The 26,495-nt window shown below is 41.2% G+C and overlaps 1 protein-coding gene across 1 annotated transcript in view; it reads left to right on the top strand.

Moving 5' to 3' along the window:
* LOC124836175 (kinesin-like protein KIN-14B) overlaps positions 1-26,495 on the top strand; it is a 49,727-nt gene that overhangs the window by 18,866 nt on the left and 4,366 nt on the right. Inside the window, exons 13-17 of the mRNA XM_088099583.1 lie at positions 2,369-2,554; positions 3,227-3,298; positions 17,555-17,610; positions 17,695-17,914; positions 26,227-26,418. Of these exons, the coding sequence (XP_087955709.1) occupies positions 2,369-2,554; positions 3,227-3,298; positions 17,555-17,610; positions 17,695-17,914; positions 26,227-26,418 (726 nt within the window). The remainder of the gene's footprint in view (positions 1-2,368; positions 2,555-3,226; positions 3,299-17,554; positions 17,611-17,694; positions 17,915-26,226; positions 26,419-26,495) is intronic.

Raw genomic sequence — 26,495 nt, 5'->3', positions numbered from 1 at the left:
GCTCATGTTCCCTCAATTTTCTAAACAGTGTAGCCAAGTTCATAGATGTCAATTCTCTTGATTCTGAAACGGCAGTGACCTTTGGCTGCCAACTTCTGTTTAGACTCTTCAAGATATTGATGTTGATTTCTTCCTTTTCAAAAGTCTTTCCCAAGGCAAGAAGGTGATTGACAATATGAGTGAATCTTTTCTGTACATCATAGATAGTCTCACCAGCCTTCATTCCTGGATGAGAAAATTCTTTCTTACTCTTTTAACCTCATTTGTTCCTTCATGGGTGACCTCTAGAACATACCACATTTTTTTTGCCATTGCACACATAGAGATTATGTAGAATTCATTAATATAGTGAGTGTTGAGGAGATGATGTTCTTGGACTTTACATCGTAGTGAGCTCTTCTGTTCTCGTCTAAAGTTCATTCCGAAAAGTCCTTCACCTTTATCTTACCATTCTCCATTTTTGTTGGTTCAAAGGGACCATTTATAACAACATCCCATACACCCTTGTCTACTAATTCCAAGAAAATCTTCATATTGATTTTCCAAAAAGGGTAGTTCTCACCCACATATAGTGGTTGTCTATTTGTGGATGCCCCTTCTCCAAACGTCTGGCATATGTTGGCCATTAGGAACATTTTAATCGATTATACAAAAAACCTAATGGATTAAAATTCGAGTAACTTTCGAATTCCTAGCTCTGGTGCCAATTGTAGAAAAGTGATGCCTTATTTATCAAGCCAAGAGGGGGGTGAGTTGGATTTTTCCTTAAAAATGTTCTTTTCAAAAACTTAGCAAAATTTTTGGTTTTCTTGAAACCAATAAAGCAAGTATAATGAATCAACAATAAAAGAGACACGAGAGAAAGATCAGCACAACAATATATACGGGTTCGGCCAAGCTTACATCTAGTCTTCATTCAATCAACCTTAGTTGAAGGGATTCCACTATAATGATAGAGTATACAAGAATACAGTGATATCCCCTCTCAATGCACTCTCCTAACCACTCAATATCTCTTATAGAAATACAAGATGTGAACACCCTTACAATCTTACCAACCAGAGAACACTCACAACTCTTTAAACACCTTGAGAACAATCTCAGCTGTTAATGAGAACAATCACAGTTCTCCCCCTGGCACCGCCGCATAGGAACTAAATCTACTAATTGAAAACGATGATACTGACCCTCACAACAACACTCTAGTAGTGTAGATATGATCAGGACACTTTAAGCTCACTTTCTTGATAGAATCTTGATGTATAAACCCAAATTTGATCTTTGATTCTTCAAGACTGTTCTTAGACGCTCCTGCAATCAATACACAATTAAAATATTAGTTATGAAATTGATAGATCAAAAGATTAGTTTGAAACAACGCGCAAGACAATTATTTATAGGATTTTTGAATCCTAACACACATTAATCAATTACGTAATTTATGTAATATGTTAAGCTTTTCTTCCTGCCTTAACATATTTGCTTCTGTTTAAGATTTAACAGATTATACGGCACATGCAATCAATTATGCAATTCATACAAGCCAACAAGAAACTCATATGACCGTTAGAAGTAGTTAAAGCTTTAAATGAAATTGATTGTCACAAGAGAAACTTATTTAACCTATTAGGAAAATTAGGTAATCGCTTATGTTCAACACTTAAGCAAATTTTTCAAATCAATTTCCATTCTAAACAGTTCAATGCACTTATCAAACACGTATTGGAATAACATGTTTTAAACGATTATACAACTAATGTAATCGTCACAACTATTTGCGCTTGTTAAGCATACAAGTGTTATGGAGAAATCTAACAGATTAGATACATTGTTTAATCGATTATGTTTTCCAGAAATGAAATATACAATCTATTTTAAAGCATGATTCATTCACAACCAATGAATACATATATCAAGCATCTCAAGCACAAACACAATAAGGATAAAGCAATTGTTATACCATTTGTTGTGCAAGAAACCATAAAACTATTTTCTTGTTCATCATAAAAAACAAGGGTATGTAAGGTAGACGTTGGCTCCCCCTGTCAACACTTATTAAATGTGGTTTAATTTACCTTAAAGATGTTTTATATTATTGTTTTTTTAATAATACTTGCTTCAAACTAGTTTAACCAGTTTTGGATAGAGCTGAGTTTTTGTGTAGTTGATTGAACCAGTAACTGGATTGGTCGAACTGGCCAGTATGATTTTAAGATCGCTGGTTTAGCAGTATCAATATACCTTTTCCTGAATTCTTTTATTAAAAATACAAATAAGTGAAGTTAATCCTTATATCGGTGTAATGATGTGTTATCTTCATGCTTGCAAGATAATTCACGTGTTTTATTTTTCTGTCTATCTGACGCAGGCTAAAATTAGGACCCTCGAAACTCAACTCAATGAAACTATTAAAGCTCAATCTAGTTCAATATCTGTATCAGAGCCAGAGTCTGCTGATCTATCCAATTCAAAATTTACTGGAGATGGCATAGATTCTTCTGCAGTAACCAGAAAACTAGAAGAGGAACTCAAGAAACGTGATGCACTAATTGAGGTCTGTTATGGTTGGCAATTGTGTCTGAATGTCAGTCTTTTATTTATTTTTTCCTATTATTATATGGTTATTGCTTTCACCTTAAACCAAAATTTTCATAAGAAATATTACTGGCCACAGCACTCCGTACATCTTATAGATGCAAAACGGTATGCATACAAGTACATGGAATGGTTGAACCATCATCTTTGAAAGCAACAATTTAGTCTAAAACTGAAACGGTGATATGGTTAATATGGTGGCATTTTTAATATATATGATAAAAGGGAAAAAAAGACAAGAGCCTGCAGTCTAGAAAAGACAGCTTAAAATTTTGGTTTCTATTTTCCGATGACCTTCTAGATGCTAAATAGTATACATACGAGGGCATGGAGTGGGTGGACGATCTTGTTTAAGTAATAATTAATTCTAGAACTCAAATGGGGATATAGTTAGTTTGGCATTGTTAATATATATGATGAAAGGGCAAAAAATATAAAAGCTAAACCTGCAGCCTAGAAAACACAGCTTAAAATTTTGTTTTGTTTTTTCTGACCTTTTAGTTTTTAGAATATATACTCCGTCTAAAAATTTCTAGATATTTCTTTTTGTTTAATTCTTCAGCTGTATTGAATATTTATAGGCCTACTATAATTGTATATCAGGCTAAATTTGATATTTGATGGTCTGCAGAGGTTGCATGAAGAAAATGAGAAATTGTTTGATAGATTAACGCAGAAAGCATCTACGGCTGGATCACCCAAGGTAGGGAAGTTTCACAACTCTCTAGAATAACTGTATACTATCACTATCTGTATTTCTTATGATACGATATGGAGAGCTTATGAAAGGAAGAGAAGAGGGAATAATGAGGGGGAGAGGCATTAATGAGTTGTGACTGTAATAACAGTGTGGCAGGAAACAAAGCTCATATAAAGGAGATGATGTATCTTGTATTAGTTAGTTATTAGAATTGTTTACTTTGTATATACAGGATCACTCTTATCCTATGGAGGGAGAACTTGGCTCTCTTGGAGGTTTTGGCTGTACAATTTACCCAATTCAATACACAATTACTCAGTTTATTGTCTTTTCTGCTTGTTTGGTGTGTGTTGAGTGGAACTGAGAAAGGTTTCATATTCAGAAAGTTATCAATTTGGTCCGACCTGATGGATGATCGGGAGAAAGGAGCGCAACGGAGGGAAAATTGAGTATGCAAGAAGGAAGAATGGAGGGAATGATGAACCCGTTGGAGGGCCGAATGGAGGCAATGGAGACGACGATGGGTGGGTTGAAAGTGGAGACAATGGGGTTACGCCAAGAAATCAAAGAACTCACTCGAATTCTGGGAGGGCAAATGTAAAACGTTGATAGCAATCAGGAGGGAAGTCAAGACTCAATGAACTAAACTAAAGGAGGAAGAAGAGAGGGCACCAACGAAGAATTGGGCCACGATCGGAGCGACGCACAACCCAATTGGGTGAAGAGGATCGATTTACCCACCTTCGAAGGTATCAACCCATTAGGATGGGTTTCCCGAGTGAAAAAATTTTGAGATTCAGAATGTGACGGAGAGGGAAAAACTCCGGCTGGCTTATGTTTGCATGGAGGGAACCGCGAGTTACTGGTTCCGCTTCTGGAAAGATAAGGCCAAGAATCCATCGTGGGAAGGATTGAGGGAAGCCCTGGTGAGGAGATTTGGGGGTTGAGACAAGGGTACGATATTCGAGAGGTTAGCAGCGATCAAGCCGAACGACACCGTGGATGAATACATGCAGGAGTTTAAGATGTTAGTGGCGCAGACGAAGAGCGTGAGAGGACCAACTCCTGGTATTCGGGCTGGCAAGGGGAAATAAGGAGTCAAATTCACCCTCATAACCCAAGGGATTTGTTCACGACTATAGAAGTCGCGCGAGATGTGGAGGAGACGAGTCGAGGCGCGAGAATGATTGGAGGAACCGTGACCAAGGGCGGCCAGTCCTAGGGGTGATATCAAGGAGGGACATAAATAGTAGTGAGGTTGGAACCGTTCAAAAATGCTCAAGGACGACAAGGAGTTGCGGAGAACGCAAGAGCGAAAAGGAAGGAGGGTCTCTGGGAATGACGACGTCCAAAGCGGGAAGCAACACGGTGAGCGACGCTCGCAGTAGAGGGGTGAGAAATCTACCCCACCTATAGTACATCAAAAGGAGGGAAGAGGGGCGGTGTTTCCATTGTGGCGGCCCTTATAGCCCACAGAGAGAGGCTTGAGGGTGGTGATCATGGGGGAAGAATATGCGGGGCAGAAACTGATTGAATTGTCATCGTTTTTCGCGGGAGGACTCACTCAACCCAAGACCATGAAGTTATAAGGTTGGCTCAGAGGGAGGAGAGTGATGATCCTCATTGACAGTGGCACTAGTAACAACTTTTTAGGAAAAGAGTTGGAGGAACTGGGTTTGACTGTGGAGGATACCCCGCCGTATCGGGTGAGTATGGGAGACGACCGAAAGAAGTAGACGGAAGGGTGCTGTAGGGAAGACTTCGTGAATATAGGTGAAATGGAGGTGGTAGAGCCTTTTTACTCGTTTGAATTGGGAGGAGTAGACCTTATTTTGCGGGTGGAATGGTTGGCTAAACTGGGGAGAATTAACGATGGTCTATAAGTAAGGAGAGAAAGTAGTAACGATCAAAGGGGACCCCATGTTGGCGAGAAGAATAGTGAAGCCAAAAGCTTTGTTGAGAATGAAAGAGGTGGAAGCGGTTACGTTGGTCTGGAGTTTGGGGAAGATAGAGATAAATCTAGAGGAAGAAGAAACCAATAAGGGGCTATCATGGAGCTAGGCAGAGGAGTTGCATCAGATTTTAACACACTTTGAAGAGATGTTTGGAGAACCTAGGGACCTACCCGCAACCCGCAACGTGGTTCACCAGATCATTCTCAAAGAAGGGATTGATCCCGTTAATGTCCGCCCTAGAGATAATCTCACGTGATGAAAGAAGAGATTGAGAATTAGGTTGCTGAGATGTTGAAGGTAGGGATAATACAACATAGCACGAGTCGTTACTCGAGTCCTGTGCTATTGGTTAAGAAAAAGGATGGCAGCTGGCGTTTTTGTATTGATTACAGAGCGTTGAATCGCGCCACCATACCAAATAAATTTTCCATCCCCGTCACAGAGGAGTTGCTGGATGAGTTAAGGGGGGCGAGATACTTCTCGAAGGTGGATTTGAAGGCGAGGTATCACCAGATTTGCATGGGGGAGGATGATGTCTAGAAGACAGCCTTTAGGACACACCAATTCCATTATGAGTTCCTTGTTATGCCTTTTGGCCTCACTAATGCGCCAGCCACTTTCCAGAGTACAGTGAATGATTTGTTGAACCTAAGAGCTGGAATACAGTTCTCCCATGGGCTGAGTTATTAGGGCATGACTAAGTGTAGCCCATTTGAGACAGTTTATGGAAGGCTCCTCTTGCCCTTACTTGTTACATACCAGGGGAAACTGCAGTAGAAGCAGTGGCTCAAGAGCTCCTGACAAGAGATGAGGTGCTCAAGCAGCTTAGATTTCATTTAACAAGGGCACATGATTTGATGACCAAGTATGCTAACCACAAAAGGAAACCAGCAAAGGTTAAGGTCAATGATTGGGTGTATATGAAAATTAGACCCCACAAACAAGCATGCAAGCCAACACGGTTGCATCCCAAACTATCAGCATGATATTTTGGGCCTTTTAAAGTGATACAGCAGATGCCAAACAAACCAAGAATACATCCTGTATTCCACGTGTCTCAATTGAAGGTGGTAGTGGGAACCAAACAAGTTGAGAGGGATTTGCCGAATGAATTGCAAGCGGATGATCAACCATTCTGGCCTCTCAGAATTCTTGACAGAAGGCAAAAACAGTGGGATGATGAGATGATACTGCAAATTTTGGTTGAATGGCAAGAAGGTGGGAAGGAGGGAGCAACATGGGAGGATGTGTGACCATCCAAGAAGAATTCCCAGACTTCAACCTTGAGAACAAGGTTGCACATAGGCGGTGGGTAATGATAGGATATGGAGAGTTTATGAAAGAAAGAGAAGAGGGAATAATGAGGGGGAGAGGCGTTAATGAGTTGTAACTGTTTTGTGGCGGGAAATAGAGCTCATATAAAAGAGCTGATGTATCTTGTATTAGTTAGTTTTTAGAATTGTTTACTTTGTATAGACAAGATCATTCTTATCTTGTGGAGGGAGAACTTGGCTCTCTTAGAGGTTTTGGCTGTACAGTTTACCCAATTCAATACACAATTACTCAGTTTACTGTCTGTCTACTTGTTTGGTGTGTGTTGAGTGGAATTGAGATAGGTTACCTATTCAGAAACCTATCATCTTATTAGCACTTTAAAATTTGACACTAACTATTTTAATGTTTGTATATCAAATTGTGATCATTTGTTTGAATAAATTACATTGTATAATATGGCCCTCTTTCTTTTGATTAATGGTTGTCTCAAAGAACTAAGTGCTTTTTATCTTGCATAGGAGTAATGTTTGAGTGTGAAGAACTTTTAATTCAAAATCTAGTTCTATTCTATGGGCTGCAACCATAGATGTCATTTTTTGATCAACTTCTTTAGTCAAGAAGCCGATCAACCCTGTCTTTCCTCAAGAACTCACACAAACAGTCTAAATATTACGTATTTTTATTTAGATGAGGGAAAGAATTCTGCATACAAGAGTCACCCTCAAGGAAGCCCATCTCCCTCCCATTGGAACAAGTTTCCAGTCAAAATCAAATGTACAAAGAAGGCTACCCTTCCCTTTACAAACTAACTCCTATTTATAGTATTCCCCTTCCTTCAAACTAACTACTAACTGACACTACTTTTTTTCCCGCTCTTATTTCTCCTTAGTTTGTGCTCCTCTCCTTTTCTTCCTCTTATATACCTTTAATTTTCTATCATTACCCTCCTCAAAATCAACCTTGTCCTCATGGTTGAAGTCAAGAAACTGTTGCCTAGTATTAATCTCATCTTCCTACGTAGCACCCTCCATTCCTCCCTCCTACCATTGTATCAACACCTGGGGTATCTCCTCTCCTTGTTGCTGCTTGTTTCTTCTTTGCAACACTTTTAATGGTCTACATAGGGGCCCTTCCACCTAATGTGCCCCAATAGCTATCTTTAATTGCGAAACATGGAATATTGGATGTATTCTAGTAGTTTTTGGCACCTACAATCTAAAAACCACTGGTCCCACTTGTTTTTCTACCAAAAAAGGTCCATATTATCTCGCAGAAAGCTTAGGGTGCAACTTGGTAGGCATAGAAACTTGCCTAGGAGGTCTGATGTTGAGGAAAACCCAATCCCCCTCCTTTATCCTTGACGCCTTTCTCTTCTTGTTGGCATACTGTGTCATTTGGTACTGAGTCCTAGCTAAATGGTGTTACAACTGTTTTAGAGTCTCATCCTTGGCTTGTAGGTCTTGAGCCACTGCTTCGTAAGAGTGGGCGGCAACCTCCCATAAACAGTCTCAAAAGGGGTGCTGATAGGTTCTTGGGATCAAGAACCTATGGAAAGACACTCAAGAACACACAAAGACAATTTATCTGAATTATACAGCCCTCCTTTTATTGAAAAGAATCACAAGAATGGTGATACAACGTAACCCGAGAGCTTAACCTCCCTCCAAAGAACTACCAGAGTTCCCGCCAAACAATAACACTCAAAACTAATCCCAACCAACCACTAATCCCCCTTTTATATCACTTACTAACATCACTTAACAGAACTATTCCTAACTGCCTTGGCAGTTAGGCTCTGTGACTTTACCCCTCCTCCTATATACAATCAACTCCCTAACATTACTCCCCTCTCCTCCAACAACCTTGTCCCCAAGGTTGAACTCCGGGTATTGCTCTTGTATAGTCACCTCATCTTCCCATGTAGCACTCTCTTGTCCCCCTTCTTGCCATTCTATCAAAACTTGTGGTATTTCCTCTGCTCCCAGTTGTCGAGTTCTCCTGTCCAGCACCTTGGCTGGTCTAAACATTGGTCCATCTGCTTGTAACTCAGCTGGAAGCTCTTTTTCCACTTTCTTCTCCCCCACAGCTTTCTTCAGTTGGGAAACGTGGAATATGGGATGGATTCTGGCTGCCTCTGGTAATTGCAACCTAAACGCAACTTTCCCTATCTGCTGTAATACCTCAAAGGGTCCATAATACCTTGCCGATAGCTTCGGATGTAAGCGAGTTGGCATGGATGATTGTCTATGGGGTCTAATCTTTAAATAGACCCAATCGCCTATCTTAATGTCTGATTCTTTCCTTTTTTTATTTGCCTGATTACTCATCGCCTCTTGTGCTTGCCTTAAATGCATTTTAAGCTGTTTCAAAGCTTCATCCCTTGTCATCAAATCTTGAACAACCGACTCCACCGCTGTCTCCCCAGGAATAAACCGACTCAAAGCTGGAGGTGCTCTTCCATAAACTATTTCAAAAGGGGAACACCTGGCTGCACTTTGATAACTGGTATTATACCAGTACTCAGCCCTAAGGAAGCATCAACTTCCAACTCCTCGGCTGCTCTGAGCAAAAACACCTCAAATATCCCTCCAAAATTCTGTTCACCACTTCAGTCTGGCCATCCGACTCAGGATGGTATGCGGTGCTCATACTGAGCTGAGTACCCTGCATCCTGAAGAGCTCTTTCCAAAATACACTTAAAAACAGGGGGTCTCTATCACTGACTACTGACATAGGGATCCCATGTAACCTTACTATTTCTTGAACGAACTTCTCTGCAACCGTGCGAGCCGAATAAGGATGTTTCAAAGCAATAAAGTGGCTATACTTACTCAGCCTGTCAACTACCACCAGTATTGCGTCAAACCCGTGTGACTTGGGTAGCTTAACAATGAAATCAAGGCTTATTTCTTCCCAAATAGCTTGTGGGATCGGTAATGGCTGCAAAAGACCCTGAGGAGAGGCAGCCAGGTACTTGTGCTGTTGACAAATTACGCACCCCGCGACAAAATCTGTCACCGTTCTCTTCATTCCTGGCCAATATAGTGATTGGGCAATTTTCCGGTAAGTACGAAACACACCCGAATGGCCTCCTGTACTCGTCACATGAAACTCCGCAAGAAGCTTGGGAATCCAACTCGATTTAGCTGATAAAACCAATCGTCCTTTATAGTGAAGGCGATCATTCTCCATCGTGTATGCTTCATGGCTCGTTGGGTCCTCCTTGAGATCATCCATAATCTTTCGCAGCATGTCATCTTCTTCTACTTCTTTTAAAACCTCTTGAAAGTCATGCCAATAAGGCCTAGAAAGTGCCCGTAGTTCTCCCTCCTCTGTACCCCTTTCTTCTTTACGAGACAAGGCGTCTGCTACCTTGTTGGAACTTCCTAATTTATAAACTATTTCGAAATCATACCCCATCAACTTGGCTATCCAATTCTGCTGGCTATGCGTCGTTATTCTTTGCTCCAACAAATATTTGAGGCTGCGCTGATCCGTATAAACCACAAACCTCCTCCCCAATAGATAGGGTCTCCAATGCTGGATGGCCATAACCAACGCCATTAACTCCTTCTCATAAATTGACTTAGACTGAGACCCCTCAGACAATGCCCTGCTGAAGAAAGCAATGGGCTTCTTATGTTGCATCAATACAGCGCCCACTCCACTCCCAGAAGCATCACACTCCACATGAAATTCCTGTGTAAAGTCGGGCAGTGTTAGCACCGGTGCCGTTGTCATTGCCCTCTTTAGAGATCCCATAGCTGCCCGGGCTTCCTCAGACCACTCAAACTTTCCCTTTTTCAACAACTCCGTGAGAGGTTTAGCTAGCTCCCCATACTTCGGCACAAACCTCCTATAATACCCCGTTAAGCCCAAAAAACCTCGCAATGCCTTCAAATTCTGGGGTTCTTCCCACTCCATCATGGCCCTTATCTTATCCCGATCCATCTCCACTCCTTGCTCCGAAATCTGGTGCCCCAAATATTGAATCCTCCTTTTCCCAAACTCACATTTCTTTTGATTTGCTACCCACTCCTTCTCTTCCAGCAGCTGCAGTACCGCTGTTAAGTGGTGGAGATGCTCTTCCCAGGATGGGCTGTACACCAATATGTCATAAAAAAAAACCAGTACCCATTTCCTCAAATAAGGTGCCATTAATCTGTTCATGGCACTTTGAAACGTGGCCGGGGCATTCATTAACCCAAAAGGCATCACCATAAATTCGAACAAGCCTTGGTGGGTTCTGAATGCAGTCTTGTGAATGTCCTCCTCTCTCATTCGTATCTGGTGGTAACCCGCCTTCAAGTCCAGCTTAGAGAAATATCTAGCACCCTTGAGCTCATCCAATAGTTCTTTAATTACCGGAATAGGGAATTTATCCGGTACCGTAGCCTTGTTCAATGCCCGATAATCCACACAAAATCTCCAGCTCCCATCTTTCTTTTTCACTAAAATTACCGGGCTGGAAAACGGGCTTTGACTGGGTCGAATAATACCAGCTCGAAGCATATCTGCAACCTGTTTCTCGAGCTCCTCTTTCACGAAGAAAGGATACCTATAAGGCCTTACATTTATAGGATCCTTACCTTCCTTAAGCACTATTCGGTGCTGTGAATCACGTGAAGGAGGTAGTCCTTCTCTCTCCATAAACACCTTGCAGTGGGCCCGCAAGACTTTTATGAGGTCTGTCTTCTGTTGCTTCGTCAAATCATCCTTCACGTCACCGTTTCCCCTGGCCTCCACTATGCACAATTCCCACACCAAGAACCATGACTCAGCGTCTGTGATTTTTGTAAGTGCACCCGGTTCCACCAGCTGTCTTGCCAAAGCTGGGTCACCGCAGATTTTCTTCTTCTCTCCATCCACCACATACTGCATAGACATCTCTTTCCAGTTAATAACCACCTCACCCAGTTTTGCCAACCATGCAATACCCAATATTAAATCCACTCCACCGAGAGCAAACACATGCATGTCCTCCTCTACCTTCACATTTCCCAGCATCAATCCCACCTTTTCACATCGCCCCCTGGTCCACTTCTTACACCCGTCACCCAAACTCACCGCGTATGTGGCCGTTTCTGTTACCGGAAGCCTCAGTTCCTCCACCACCTTCCGGCTGATGAAATTATGGTTGGCTCCGCTATCGATCAAGACTACCACTTGTTTTTCTCCTATCAGACCGGTCAGTTTCATGGTTTTGGGCGGCGTTAGACCCTCCGCCGAACAAGCCGAGAGCTCCATAGGTTTCGTCTCAAAGTCAGCGTTTTCCTCCAACTCACCCTCCTCATCCTCCGCCAGAAGCAACACTCTCAAGCCCTTCTCCGCACACCGGTGACCCGGTGCGAACGGCCCTCCGCATCGGAAGCACCTCCCTTCTTCCCTCCTCTTCAGATACTCTGGATAAGGTAAGTTTCTGACCATTCGATTCTTATTTTCTCCTCCGGCCGAGCCATTGGCCCTCGCATTGGTGCTATTAGCCACCGTCGTACCTTCTCTCCTGGCCGTACCCGCTCCTTCTAAACCACCAACCCTCGTCGCTATACTGCGATCTCCATCAGCCCTCACTATCGCCGTCGCAGTTCGATTACCCACGTGGGTCATCTTGAGCCCGTTCCAACCTCCTCCGCATGCACGGTTTATGGCGTCCTCCACGTCTCTCGCAACTCTGATTGCGACCATCAAATCAGAAGGATTCTGAATTCTCACCTGGCCTTTAATATCTTCACGTAACCCCGCCAGAAAGAAACCCAAAATCAGCTCCTCCGATAGGCCCTGGGTCTGACCTAGTAACATCTCAAAACTCTTTACAAACTCTTCCAATGCTCCTTCTTGCCTCAAGGTGGCCATCTGTTCGTAAACCGTTCCCCGGAACCCACCACCGAATCGATTAATCAACCCATCCTTCAAACCCATCCACGTCCGATTCCTGGTTTTATCCCGCCAATACTTGAACCAATAACTCGCGCTTCCCTCCATACTAATGTAAGCGAGTTCGACCTTATCCCCCTCTGCTACCTTCTGAATGTCAAAAAATCTTTCAGCCCGATTAATCCAAATGTATGGATCTCCGCCTTCGAATGATGGCAGTTCCACCTTCTTCCGCCAATTGACCCCGATTCCCCCAGTATCGCCCCTCCCTGGGTTCTCGTTCACCGAGCTACTGCTCCCTTCAGAACCACCCCCTTGATGGTTCGAACCTCCCCCCATCATTCTCATCAATTGCTGCACGTCGCGTCTGATTGCCGCGGTCTCATCTTTGATTCCCTCAACCGTGATCTCCAAGTTATCTAACCTTCCCTCCGTCTCGCTCCCCATAGCTGGCTCCTCCCCTTCGTGATCCGGCAGGTCGGACCAAATGATAGGTTCTTGGGATCAAGAACCTATGGAAAGACACTCAAGAACACACAAAGACAATTTATCTGAATTATACAGCCCTCCTTTTATTGAAAAGAATCACAAGAATGGTGATACAACGTAACCCGAGAGCTTAACCTCCCTCCAAAGAACTACCAGAGTTCCCGCCAAACAATAACACTCAAAACTAATCCCAACCAACCACTAATCCCCCTTTTATATCACTTACTAACAGCACTTAACAGAACTATTCCTAACTGCCTTGGCAGTTAGGCTCTGTGACTTTACCCCTCCTCCTATATACAATCAACTCCCTAACAGGTGCATTTGGAGGCCCCCTGATAACTTGTATTGTACTAGTATTCCGCCCATGGAAACACTATACTCCACACCTTTGGTTATTCTGAACTAAAGCACCTCAAATATGTCTCCAATATCATATTCAATACCTCTGTTTGTCCATATGTTTCTGGATGGTAAGTGGTGCTCATTCGGAGCTGGGTCCCTTGCATCCTGAATATTTCTTTCCAAAAGATATTGAGAAAAGTGGGATCCCTGTCACTCAATTGACACGAGTATCCCATGAAGCCTAACCACCTCCTTGACAAATATTTCTACTATTGTCTTGGTTGTATATGGGGGTAACGAGTATGAAATGCCTGTACTTACTCAGTCTATCCGCCACCACTAATATCACCTCGTAATCTTGGGATTTTGGTAGCTTCACCACGAAATCCATACTCACTTCTTCCCATATTATTGCCTTGGGAATAGGTAACGGTTGAAGGAATCCCTAGGAGAGCAAGCTAGGTACTTATGTTGTTGGCAGACCAAACATGCAGCTACATAGTCTGTCACCATCTTCTTCATGCCCACCTAGTGAAGGGATTGTGCAATCCTTCTATATGTCTGATACACCCTAAAATGCCCCCTTGTAGAAGTATATGAAAATTCTACCAATAGCTTCGGTATCCATCCAGACTTGGCTGAGAGTACTAGCCTTCCCTTATAATGCAGCCTCCCATTCTCCAATCTGTATGCAGGTTGTGAATTTGGATATGCTTCCGCTTCATCCATATTTTTCTTCAAGCTAGCATCACGCTCCACCTCCTCCACTACTTCCTGAAAATTTGGTCAATTTGGCTTGGTGATCACCTGTAACACTTTATCCCCTTCTTCCAATTCTTCCCCTATCTTGGATAACCCATCCGCTACACGATTATATGCCCCTGTCGTGTAGTAGATGTCAAACTCGTACCCCATTAACTTGGCCAGCCAAATTTGTTGGTTTTGCATGGTGATATTGTACTCCAACAAATATTTCAAACTCATATGATCCGTATAAACTATGAACCTCTGCACTGGCCCAACAGATATGGTGCCAATGTTGAATGGCCAACACAAGAGCCATCAATTCTTTCTTATTAACTGATTTGGGGAGGGATGCTTCTGACAATGCTTTGCTAAAGTAGGCAATCAGCCTCTTACTCTGCGATAACACAACCCCTATCCCCCTTCTGGAAGCATCACATTCCACTCGGAATGTTTGTGAAAAATCTGGCAAAGCCAGAACTAGAGCAATGGTCACTGCCTTCTTGAGAGCCTGCATTGCTTCAGCCTTGGTTTGGGACCACTAAGACTTCCCTTTCTTCAACAGATCTGTGAGGGGTCTTGCTATCTTCCCATAATCTCCTATGGACCTCCTATAATACCTTGTGAGCCCCAAGAAAACCCTTAGTTCCTTAATGCTACTGGGCTCTGGCCAGTCTGTCTTCGTTGACACTTCATCCCCATCCATTTCCACCCCTCTCTCTAATATCATATGTTCAAGATATTTGATTTGTTTTCTTCCAAATTCACACTACTTTTTGTTGGTAAACAAATTTTGCTGGGCTAATACCTCTAATACTTGTCAGAGGTGTTGTTCATGTTCTCCCCAGGTCTTGCTATACACTAATATATCATCAAAGAACACCAATAAACAACTCCTTAAGAAAGGTCTCAAGATGGAAGTTTGTTAGCCCAAAGGGCATTACCAGAAACTCATAGTCCCTTGATGGGTACTGAAAGCAGTCTTGGGAATGTCCTCCTCCTTCATTCTTATTTGATGGTACCCAGCCTTTAGATCTGCCTTAGAAAAATAGAGTGCTCCTTGTAATTCATCTAGTAATTCTTGAATGATAGGGATAGGGCACTTATCAGGAATAGTGATATGATTTAGTGCTCGGTGATCCACACAAAATCTCCAACTCCCATCCTTTTTCTTAACTAGGATCACTGGACTCGAGTAAGGCAGTTGCTGGGTCTAATGATACCCAAGCCTAGCATCTCCTCTACTTGCTTTTCTATTTCAGTCTTCATCAAGTGTGGGTAATGATATTTTAGTCTTCATCTTTGATTGGTATTCAGTGATCTATCCTCCTAGCAAGTCGAAGCCCGTGAGGCTCCTGAAACACCCCTTCAAAATCCCATCCAACCCTGCCTCCTTCCTAGTTGTTAACCTCAACGTCCTCGGATCTAACTGTAACCTCTGCTCGACTAAGACTCCAAACCTAGGTCATCGTCTCAATCTCCGTTTCCTTTAGAAGTGCTTCTAGAGTAACCAGTCTACGCGTCAACGTAGGATCTCCTTTGATCACTATCTCCTTCTCTGCTGACCCGTATTCCATAGTCATCTTCTTCCGATCCACCTTAATCTCTTCCAACGTTGCCAACCATGCCACCCCAAGGATAATGTCCACCCATCTTAATTCAAAGAGATATAATTTCTCATTTATCTCTGCCCCTTCCAGCATTAAAGGGACCTCCACACAACATCCCTGAGTCTTCCTTTTTTGTCCATCCCCCAAACATACCTGGTAAGCTGGAGTCTCCTCTTTCTCTAAACCCAGTTCGTCCACCAATCTCGACGAGATGAAGGTATGGCTTGCCCCACTATCGATCAAGACAAGGATCTTTCTCCCCCGCACCAAGCTTTACAGCTTTGTGGTATTGGATTATATTAATTCCCCTGTAGAGAACACGGATGGCTCCATGCACCTCTGTTCTACCTTCTCGTTTTCCTCGACCTCCTCCTCCTCATCCCCTTCTGCCATGATTATTACTCTCAAACTCCTTTTTCCGCATCTGTGCCCTGGACTATAGGGCCCACCACAATGAAAACAACGTCCCTCTTCCCTCCTCTTTATGTATTCTGGGTAGGGCAATGTTTGCACTCCTCGACTCTACGCTCTGTTGCCTGCATTATTGCCTACTTTGGAACTCGCGGTATTAGAAACCCCTTCTTTCTTCAAGCCATTTCCTCCGCCAGTATTCCCAAGACCTTTTGAAGCCCCCTTGTAAGTTTCACTCCTTGCTACTGTACCCATATCGGTCGGGTATCGCCCCCACGATTGCCCTCCTTTACTCGTCGTTCCAACATTATTCACTTGCGGAAGAAGCCCAACCTACTCCACATTGCGCGCTGTCTCCATTGTTGTCAAAAGGTCTAATAAGATTTCTCAGCCCTTCGTGTAATCCCACGAAAAAATACCCAAGAAGCTGCTCCTCTGTCACCCTTGTTGTTTGTGCCACCAGAATCTCGAATTCTTACACGTATTCCTTCACAGTTCCCTCTGCTGCACCGTCGCTAACTTCTTAAATATGGTTCCCTGATACCTGCCACTAAACCTCAACAACATAGCTTTTGTCAATGCCCCTTAAGAGGGGTTCTTGGTCTTCTTTCGCCAGAACCGAAACCAGTAGTTCGCTCCCCCTTCTGCACAAATGTAAGCCAATTTCATCTTCTGTCTCCGACACGTTTTGCAGTTCGAAGAACTTCTCCGCTCTCGCAATCTAACCCATGGGATTCGAACCTTCAAAAGTCGGTAACTCCACACGTTTCATCCAACTCCTCTGAACATTCCCTCTATCGTCCTCCAAGTCCTTGTTAGAACCTTCCCTTCGTCTCTCCTGACCTCCATTGATAGAGTTGCGACTGCCCTCAGAACTCCTTTCCTGGTTCTCCCCTCTTCTCCGAAGAACACGACCCAATTCTTGGGCTATCCCTCACATCTCCGCTTTGAACTGCTCCATCTTTGTTTCAATCACGTTGAACCGTCCCTCCAAGGTGTTCATCCTTTCCTCCATCGCATGCCTCACCTCTATTTGGGATCCGACAGGTTAGACCAAACTTGATAGACTTCTTTAGTCAAGAAGTCGATCAACCCTCTCTTTTTCAGTCTGAATAGTATGTATTTTTATTTAGATGAATGAAATAATTTTGTATAGAATAGTCACCCTCAAGGAAGCCTATCTCCCTCCCACTTGAACAAGTTTCTAGTCAAAATCAAATGTACTCCCATTTACAAACTAACTCCTATTTATAGTATGCCCCTTCCTTCAAACTAACTATGACACTACTTTTTTCCCGCTCTTATTTCTCCCTACCCTACCCTCCTCTCCTTTTCTTCCTCTCATATACCTTTAATGTTCTATCATTTTTCCTACCATTATTTATTTTATTTTGATAAATTAGGATTTCAGCAACACATGGTAATATATAATCCCGAATAGCATCCAAAGAGTAATGTAACAATTATTTTATATCAATGTCATGTTTTTTTTCTTTTTTTTGTGTTGCTTTGTGTGGGGTACCTTTGGCTCCCTAAAATTCATGCCTTTCTTTCAGTTGTCTAGTCCATTAGCTCGTGGGCCAGCTAATGTTCAGCCTCTGGATATGGGAAGGTACAATTTATTCTACTCCTTGTAAGTTTTGTTTTTGTTTCCTTGCATATGATTATCGATCATATTGTGGTTGGCTTGATACAGAAATGGCTCTGGCAACACTACAAGTTCTCGTTCTGTGGCCACTTCACCTTTGGCCACTGATAAAAAGGATGGCACAGTTGCTCTAGTTAAAACTGGCTCTGAAATAGTTAAGAGTACCCCTGCAGGTGAATATCTTACTGCTGCTTTGAATGACTTTGATCCAGACCAATATGAAGGGCATGCTGCCATTTCTGACGGTGCAAACAAGCTTTTGATGCTGGTATGCATCAATTATCTATTTTTATGACTCAGTTTGCTGAGAACAGATTTATTGTAATATGTGCAAATGTTTATGTTATTTTCTGTTATGTTAAACTGAGTCTGGGAGTAATGTCCAAATCCTGATCTTACATGTTATTTTGAACATTTTGGTATGCATATAAGGCTCTAGTCACTCACTGAACAACACGACAACTTTGATTACATCCCAAAGGATCTCATTACACTATGTCACTTCTCTTGTCTAGGCTACAAAGGCGGTCTTTGTTGATTGTAAGGTGTCGGCTGATGTATAATTTACCAGTAAAATGTCTAAACTTCCTGTTCAGGCTTGCCTTCCTTGTGATTGAAAACACAAATTTCCATCTTCATCCTCACATTTAAAAATGGCATGATACCATAATCAAATACATAATCCTTGCTAACCCATGATCTGGTGTATTTTGTAACATCCCAAAATATAGAATAAACTACATAATAGAATCATCACATGAAATGATATGATAAAACAGTCATCCACCTAGTATTAAAGTGTTAACAGTACAATTATCCCAAAATAACTATAAAATTAAAACTTTATACACTACCTTAGTCTAACACAAAACTATGTACAAGACCGAACGGTCTTATACTCAAACGGGTGGATCCTCTCCTTCCAGAGCTTGCTCCACAGAGACGTCATTGCTAACCCATGATCTGGTGTATTTTGTAACATCCCAAAATATAGAATAAACTACATAATATCATCATCACATGAAATGATATGATAAAACCAAGGTTGTCAAACTCGAGAGTTTACGTAAACTCGTGAGAGTCTAATAAACTCGACTCGTAAACTCGACTCGTAAACTCGTAAGAGTTTACTTTGTCTGAAAAAAAATATAAATAAAATTTTAATTCAAATAAAATAATAAAATTATATAAATTCAATAAGCTTCTTTGCTACAAACATAAAAATAAATAAAATGCCCAGGAGCTTAAAATATTGTGGCAGCAAAGTTTTTTCAACCCTACAGTGTATTTTAATTTTTAAAAATAAAATGAATGCTGCAATGACATAAGATTATTAAAATATATGCTACTGTAAAACATAAATTATTAAAATATATGCTGCAGTGCTGTAAAGTTTACTCGTTATAGTACTTGCTCTTAAAACATAAAACCAAGTTAACCATTGAGGGTTTACACGCAACCCGCAAGTTCAAAGACGATACAGCAAGGTTGACGGCGAGGTCGGCAGCGAAGTCGACGGCGAGATCAACGGTGAGGTCGATGGCGAGATCGATGGCAAGATCGATAGACGACGCGAATGATGGGAACGAAGGCGAGATCGAACGACCAGAACGAAGGTGGTGCAACGGACGACGAGTTCGAACGCCGAGATGGACGACGCAACGGAGGGCGAGCCTGATGAACGAGGGCGCGGCGGAGGGCGTGATCGAACACGAGAGCTTGAGAACGAAGATGAACAGTGAGCGAAGATGAATAGTGAAAACGAAGATCCCAAACTCGCAAAATCGGAACCAGACTCGCGATTTCAGGTGAGTTTAGCGAGTCTACCACCGATTCCACCGATTCTACACCAAAAGCGAGTTTGCTTACGAGTTAACTCGAAAGCACCATGTGAACTCGTAAACTCGACCGAGTTAACGAGTTAACTCGCGAGTTTGATAACCTTGGATAAAACAGTCATCCACCTAGTATTAAAGTGTTAACAGTACAATTATCCCAAAATAACTATAAAATTAAAACTTTATACACTACCTTAGTCTAACACAAAACTATGTACAAGACCGAACGGTCTTATACTCAAACGGGTGGATCCTCTCCCTCCAGAGCTTGCTCCACAGAGACGTCATCTCCCTCTGCTCACACCACAGGATGATCATTGCAAAGGATAAACTGAACGGGTAAACATGGCAAAAATAGAAAAGCAGGGTAAGCTAGTGTAATTTAATAATCATGTTAACATAAAATTCAATAATCAGATAAAACACTCATGCACATGCATAAAACATATATACACATATTGATTGACCACTTTACTTTGCAGTCTGGACAAGTATGAAAATATAGCTTAAGGCCATTTCTGTGCCTGGGGGTGTATTAACTTGAACACCCTCCGCTGCCACCCGGGTTTAGTCCGTTATAACTCACCTACGATACCCTATAGGCTAGGACCTCCTGCTATTCTCACGACATGACTTACCCATCTCTACTTGAGACTTGGTAATCATTAGAATGTCAGGATGAACGTCGTGGATTTCGCTAACCATATTCATACTTTACCACCACCTTAATACCAAATCACTGAGACATTCCTCCTTGGAATTCTCTTTCACATCCATATTACAATCATCATACCATACTTTCATTTTTACACCATTATGATAATGCATACATAAACCATCAAAGTAATTGGAACGATTAATTAAAATAGCACACAGGAAATAATATAAATGTAGGCTGAACAAAAATTACCACTAAGACCGATCGCTACTACGAGGCTACACATCCCACTAAGATCGATCGCTACTACGAGGCTACACATCCCACTATGACCGATCGCTACTATGATGCTACACATCCCACTAACACCGATCGCTCTAGACTTGGACAAAATACTCAGATAGCACCGACCACTTTATAAAATCAACTACCTGTACAAGACCGATCGATCATTAACTGAAGTCCCACATAAGCAGAACTTAGTTAAGACCAAGCACAAGGAGAAAGCCGAACGGTCGACAAAGGACCCTTAGCGAACTGCATAATTTTGTAGAATGACTTCAGAATTATGATCAACACCAAAATCTTTACCAATTTCCTTTGTTCTTCCCAACTTCTAATCCTCCCAATTTATATTATACAGACCAAACTCACACCTAACACAAATTCTCCATCTTCACTATCACACTTCCTCCCAAAATTATACAGAATCACAATCAACATGAATACAACACTCAAGAGTATTCAATAACAATACCAACACACAATCATTCAGTTTCACACATGCAAAGCCATCAAACATCATTTTCATACATCATCAACCAAATAATTAAATTAACTAGCTTCCCTTACCTCTTTGACGGAACTAGACAACTCAAGAACTTCAAAAATTTTGCTCTCAACACCAGAAAATCCTAAGAACCTATAACTCACAGATTTGTGAGAACAAACCAACCAAAAGACCAAAAATGAAGTCAGGAGGGAGGAAGAAGACCGATGAACACATGCAAACATAAACATGGCTTGCATGTGTCACAAATTTTCGAAAATTCACAAGAACTCAAGCAAACAAGACTTACCAGCTCTAAACAATAATCTGATGGTAGGAATGGAAGCTCTTGACACCAAGATTGCTTAGGCACCGTCTGATTGTAAAATAGATGAGATGAGATGGAAGAAATCTAGAGAGAAGGAGGAGAGAGAAGAAAGTAGAGATTTTGGAGAGATAGTTGTATAAGAGAAATGGAACAAAGCTTTTGACGCTCGGTCCCATCCTCTGCCTACACCTGGTTGCTCCAACTTCTTGGCTGTCACATATTTGTTCATCCAAATCATTAAAAAATTGGTAACATTGTTAAACCTTTAAGCACCCTACACAAATAAATTTTGTATCCATTTTTTATTATGACAAAACACATAAGTGATCGATACCAAATGATTTGCCAATTGATATTGGAGAGCCCTAAACATTGTTTTCTCATATATGTCTTTGCTGCACCCACGTAAATCTGAGGGTCTTACCAATTGGTTTCGTAGCTTTTTGACATGTCTTAGGCTCTTAGCTTTCTAGTGAATGGTATGGGTGTGGTGATGCTGGCATTTTATTAATTTCTCAAGACCAATCAAAGTGCTAGTGCATAGCCAACTTGCATTGATGTTGGGGTTGTGAAGCATGTGGTGGGAATGTGGAGCACAAATTGCAAGGTATGCAACATGAGTCCCAGATTGGGAGTAGGTATTCTAGTTTGAGGAATTTGTAGTCCGCTTTCATTTTAAAACCAATTCACATTAAGCAAAGTTGTCCAATAGATATAAGCCACTCCAAGAATTGAGATAGGTGATGTGGGATTTTCCAACACCCCTCTTCAGAAATTCTTGTGGAATCAGTGAGTCTACTTAAGATTGAAACTATGAAATAATTCTCGAGAGCTTAATTGATCCCTCTCATAATCTTCTATTTATAAGAATAAACTGTTATAGGAGTACATGATAAATAGCGTATCCCTATACACAATATAATGATGATAAATAGGATAACCTTAGACACAATATAATGATGATAAATAGGGTAAATATTCTAACACTCCCCCTCAAGCTGGAGCATACAGATTGTATAAACCAAGCTTGGAATAAATAAACTCAATTTGAAATATATGATCTGTCTTCAAGAATGTGCGACAAACAGATGTTCAATCAAATGTCGACGAAAAACTAACAGCTTATGGATTGGACAGTGGTCGACAACTACGAAACTTCAACTAGCACCATGAAACCTCAAGTAGAATGACTTTGACAAAGGAGGACATTGACAAACTGCAAGGACTGGATTGCCATCAACTAAGTATGGGGTCTGCAATTGCTAAAAGTGACAAAACTGCAAGGACTTCCATATCTGACTAGTGGGGCCTGTAGTGGTTGGAAACATACTCCCCCTCATGGCAAATGGCATAAATGACGGCGCGCCGATGACAAATCGTGAAAGTGGAAGATCATAATAGTCTCCTTTATTCATCAAAGGACCCAAAAATAGATCTGACAAAGGGTTGGTGAAATTGTTGACTAAGATTTTGAATCTCGCCAGAAATAGACTTCGCTCATTCCATGAGCAACGTTCAACCCATGAATTTGGTGTTGAAATTCCTTGGTGTTAACCACCGACTACCCTTGGAGACTGGTAAATAAATGACTAGAGCTGTCAAAACGCTAACCTAGCTCGACCCGGCCCGGCTCACCACGGGTTGGTCACTTAGTGAGCCAACCCAACTTGGCTCACTTTTAGCAAGCTGAAAAAATGCGAACCCGGTCCAACCCACCACGGGTTGGTGGGTTAAACGAGTTGACTCATTGACTCATTTAATTATAATTTTTTTTTAAAATCTAAACATTACAATTTTTTTAATTTAAATCTAAATAATCGTCACACTAAATTGATGTTAAACTCCAAAGACAATTCAAAATAAAAAAAAAATATCATACAATCCAAGCATAATCCAAAAACTTGTATAAAAGGCGAACAAATAAGTTTTAAAGATTGATAATTTTTGTATGATTTGTCCATTTATAATATTAGAGTCTTGAATAAATAAATTTATAATATTTTTCTTTCTTGAAACATCTTCTTTATCACCATCTATAATATAATAAAAAAATGTTAACTAATAATATTGAAACACAAAATAATAAATAATTAATTTAAATTAGGTGGGTTTGTGAGCCAACCCGGCTCACCACGGGTTCAACACGGTGAGCTGGGTTGAAAACTAGCTCACATAAAAGAATTACACTTTTTTCAAACACGTGGTGAGCCGGGTTGGCTCGCGGGTTACAACCCATTTTAACAACACTATAAATGATCATGCAAAGCTAAACACACATCATGGAAAGTGCTAAGGAACAAATATACAATGCTAAACAGAGGCACTTTTTTTTTTAATATTCCTTGGGAAGACTTTTTTTATGCCATCTTCACTTTCATTCACCACGAAATCTATGACTCTTCAAAAATACCAACCAAATGACTACAAATTAGAAACCACGGCTAAATATGGACTCGGCGTGATGTGGCGAGACAGACAATAATGAAACAACGTTGAGAAGGATTTTAATAGCCATACTCTAACTGGTGTGGGGTTTTTGAACCCCTGATAGGGTAAATGGCATGAGAATGTTGTAAGAAGCGATGAAACATAAGAGATCTGAAGACATAGGGTTCCAAAGGACGTCTGCATTGAACATCGGACATATGAAGCCGACGGGGATGAGTCGCGCTCATTGAGGTGCACCTAACCCTTGTCTTCGTCGAAGAAAAGGACAGCATTGAACATCGGATATATGTTGTGCTCTTGGTGGGGTGTGGATGAGAAGTAGCCCATTGCACCAGTGGGGTTTGTCGTTGCTCGAGGAGGCAATCCAGATCTGCTGGTCACCGGTCGAAACTGTGACAGTGGCCAGTGGCGAATGGTGGCCCACGGCGTACGGAGGCCGACAATAGAGAGCGACGGTTCACAACGGAAAAACAGTGAGGGGAACACTGTAAATTTGTGATATCATTAGGAGAACGGGACTACCTATTAAGGTATTTCAGAAAAGATGAAACTTTTAAGGCCGCCGGTGGCAACGGCCACCGGCTACCAACTACAACAAAGACAAAATAAGAAGAGACTCAGACAACTTGCTCTGATACCAAATTAAGATTGAAACTGTGAAATAATTCTTGAAGGCTTAATTATCCCTCTCATAATCTTTTATTTATAAGAATAAACTGTTATAAGAGTACATGATAAATAAGGTAACCCTAGTCGCAATATAATGATGATAAATGGGGTAAATATTCTAACAAGTCTTTTAGAATAGGTTATTTACTTGGATGAGCTATAGACTCTGATACTATGTCAAATTTCATCTTAAAACCAATTGACATTGAGTGAAGTTTTCCAACAAATATATAAGACGGACTTCAATAATTAATTTCAGGTGATGTACTTTCCAACACCCCTATCCGTATCTACTTGCCAAACTAGATGAGCTTACCACAATAGGCAATTACCAAGATGAGCTGTAGGCTTTAACAGCATGTCAGATTTCACTTTAAAATCAATTGACAATAAGTGAACTTGCCTTAACACATATATAAACTGCATTCCAATAAATGAGGTAGGTAATCTGGTACTTCCCAATATTTATAAAGCCTTGTGCTATCCAACTGCAATGGCTGGCTTTTGTGCTATATGATTCTCCCAAGGTTTTTATCAGTATCTTACAGAAAAGAAATATCAAATCTGGAGGATGTATAGGAAGTTCTTAACTGTCATTTTCTCATATCAAGCCTTATAAATTTGACATCATGACTGAAAGGTAGCAGCACATCAAGTTATATTAAGCTCATAAAATAGGCTGAGTAGCGTAACCTGTTCTTCTACCTAATAAATGGTGATTCGAGTATGAGTTTAGAGAAGAAAAGGAAAATTGGGAAGCTTAGTAAGGTGTATGAAAGGAAGAAGTGGAAGGCCATTTCATGGGGTCCACAAGTACACACCCACCCAATGATTGGGATCTTAACAGAATTGCTGAGTTAGCAGGTGAGCTGGAGGAGGAATCGGATGAGGAAAAGAGAATGGGAGAATATAGAGGGGAGGTGAGCATGTATTTTGGGGGTGGGGCGAGTGGATCTGGGACTTGGGACTGAGGCCATTGTATCACATCAGTGAGTTGTCTTCTCCTCTGTATTGTTTTGACAGAGTGAGCAATAATATACGAATTTCATTCTTTTTTTCTCCTAATTTTTGCTGATACCTATCAAAGGGCTTTACATGATTCATAGATACAGGAGACCTTTACTTGAATAAGAAATTTGAATACTTATTCCATTCCTTAATAAACGCATATTCAGTGATTGGTTAAGCCAATTAGCTCAACTTCCATTGAATTTCGTATCTGCAAAGAAAAGTTTGCTTCAACATTCAACTGTCTTTGTCACCATCTGAATTTCAACGTCAGCCATTAGGGAGGCAAGCAACCAGAAAAATACACTGGACATGGCAGGTCTTTGCCAGTGAAAGAAACCAAAGGACAACTGACTCCTTGCGCTGTCACATGCTGAGACATGAGAGAGGACTGAAACCCGTAGACAAGCCTGTTATAGCAGAATGCATCACTGCCAGAGTTTTAGGATAGGCCAATTGGAGCATCCTGAATCTCCTATACTGAGCAGTGAGACCTAAGTTCACTAAAAAAGTGAAGGAAAATTTTGACAAACACTTGATATGTTAACATATATTGTTAGCAATGGCAGACAACATAGTGTACTGGAAAACGAATTTGTTCTATTCATAAGCACTCTACATAATATATATATACTTGTGTGTTTATAATACAAACTGCCAATTCTTATATTTTTCTATTTTAATTTGTACATTTACTACGAGAATATGTACAGCTGGAATTGCTCTCATACTATAGCAACTTGAAATGAAAATGTATTGAACATCAAAAAGTGGTTGTGCATACAATTTTATCGAAAACAAATGAGGTTGATTGCACCAAATCCAGGGTAATTTATGTGAGCATATCTCAAAATGATTTCAGGTTCTGGCTGCTGTCATCAAAGCTGGTGCCTCTAGGGAACATGAAATTCTTGCTGAGATTAAGGATTCTGTTTTCTCTTTTATTAGAAAGATGGAACCTAAACGTGTGATGGACACCATGCTTGTTTCCCGTGTTAGGATTCTGTATATAAGATCTTTGCTTGCAAGATCCCCAGAGTTGCAATCAATTAAGGTAATAGCAGAAAAGGCTATGGAATTTCCATTTCAAAAGAAAAAAGTGTTTCCAACAAGGCTGTGCTTTGTATTTTG

This window comes from Vigna umbellata, chromosome 9 (assembly GCF_029865625.1).
Source record: "Vigna umbellata cultivar VRB3 chromosome 9, Vumbellata_1.0, whole genome shotgun sequence".
In the NCBI taxonomy this organism is placed as follows: Eukaryota; Viridiplantae; Streptophyta; class Magnoliopsida; order Fabales; family Fabaceae; genus Vigna; species Vigna umbellata.
Note: the sequence above shows the minus strand (reverse complement) of the source record. Positions and strands in the feature narration are given on the sequence as shown.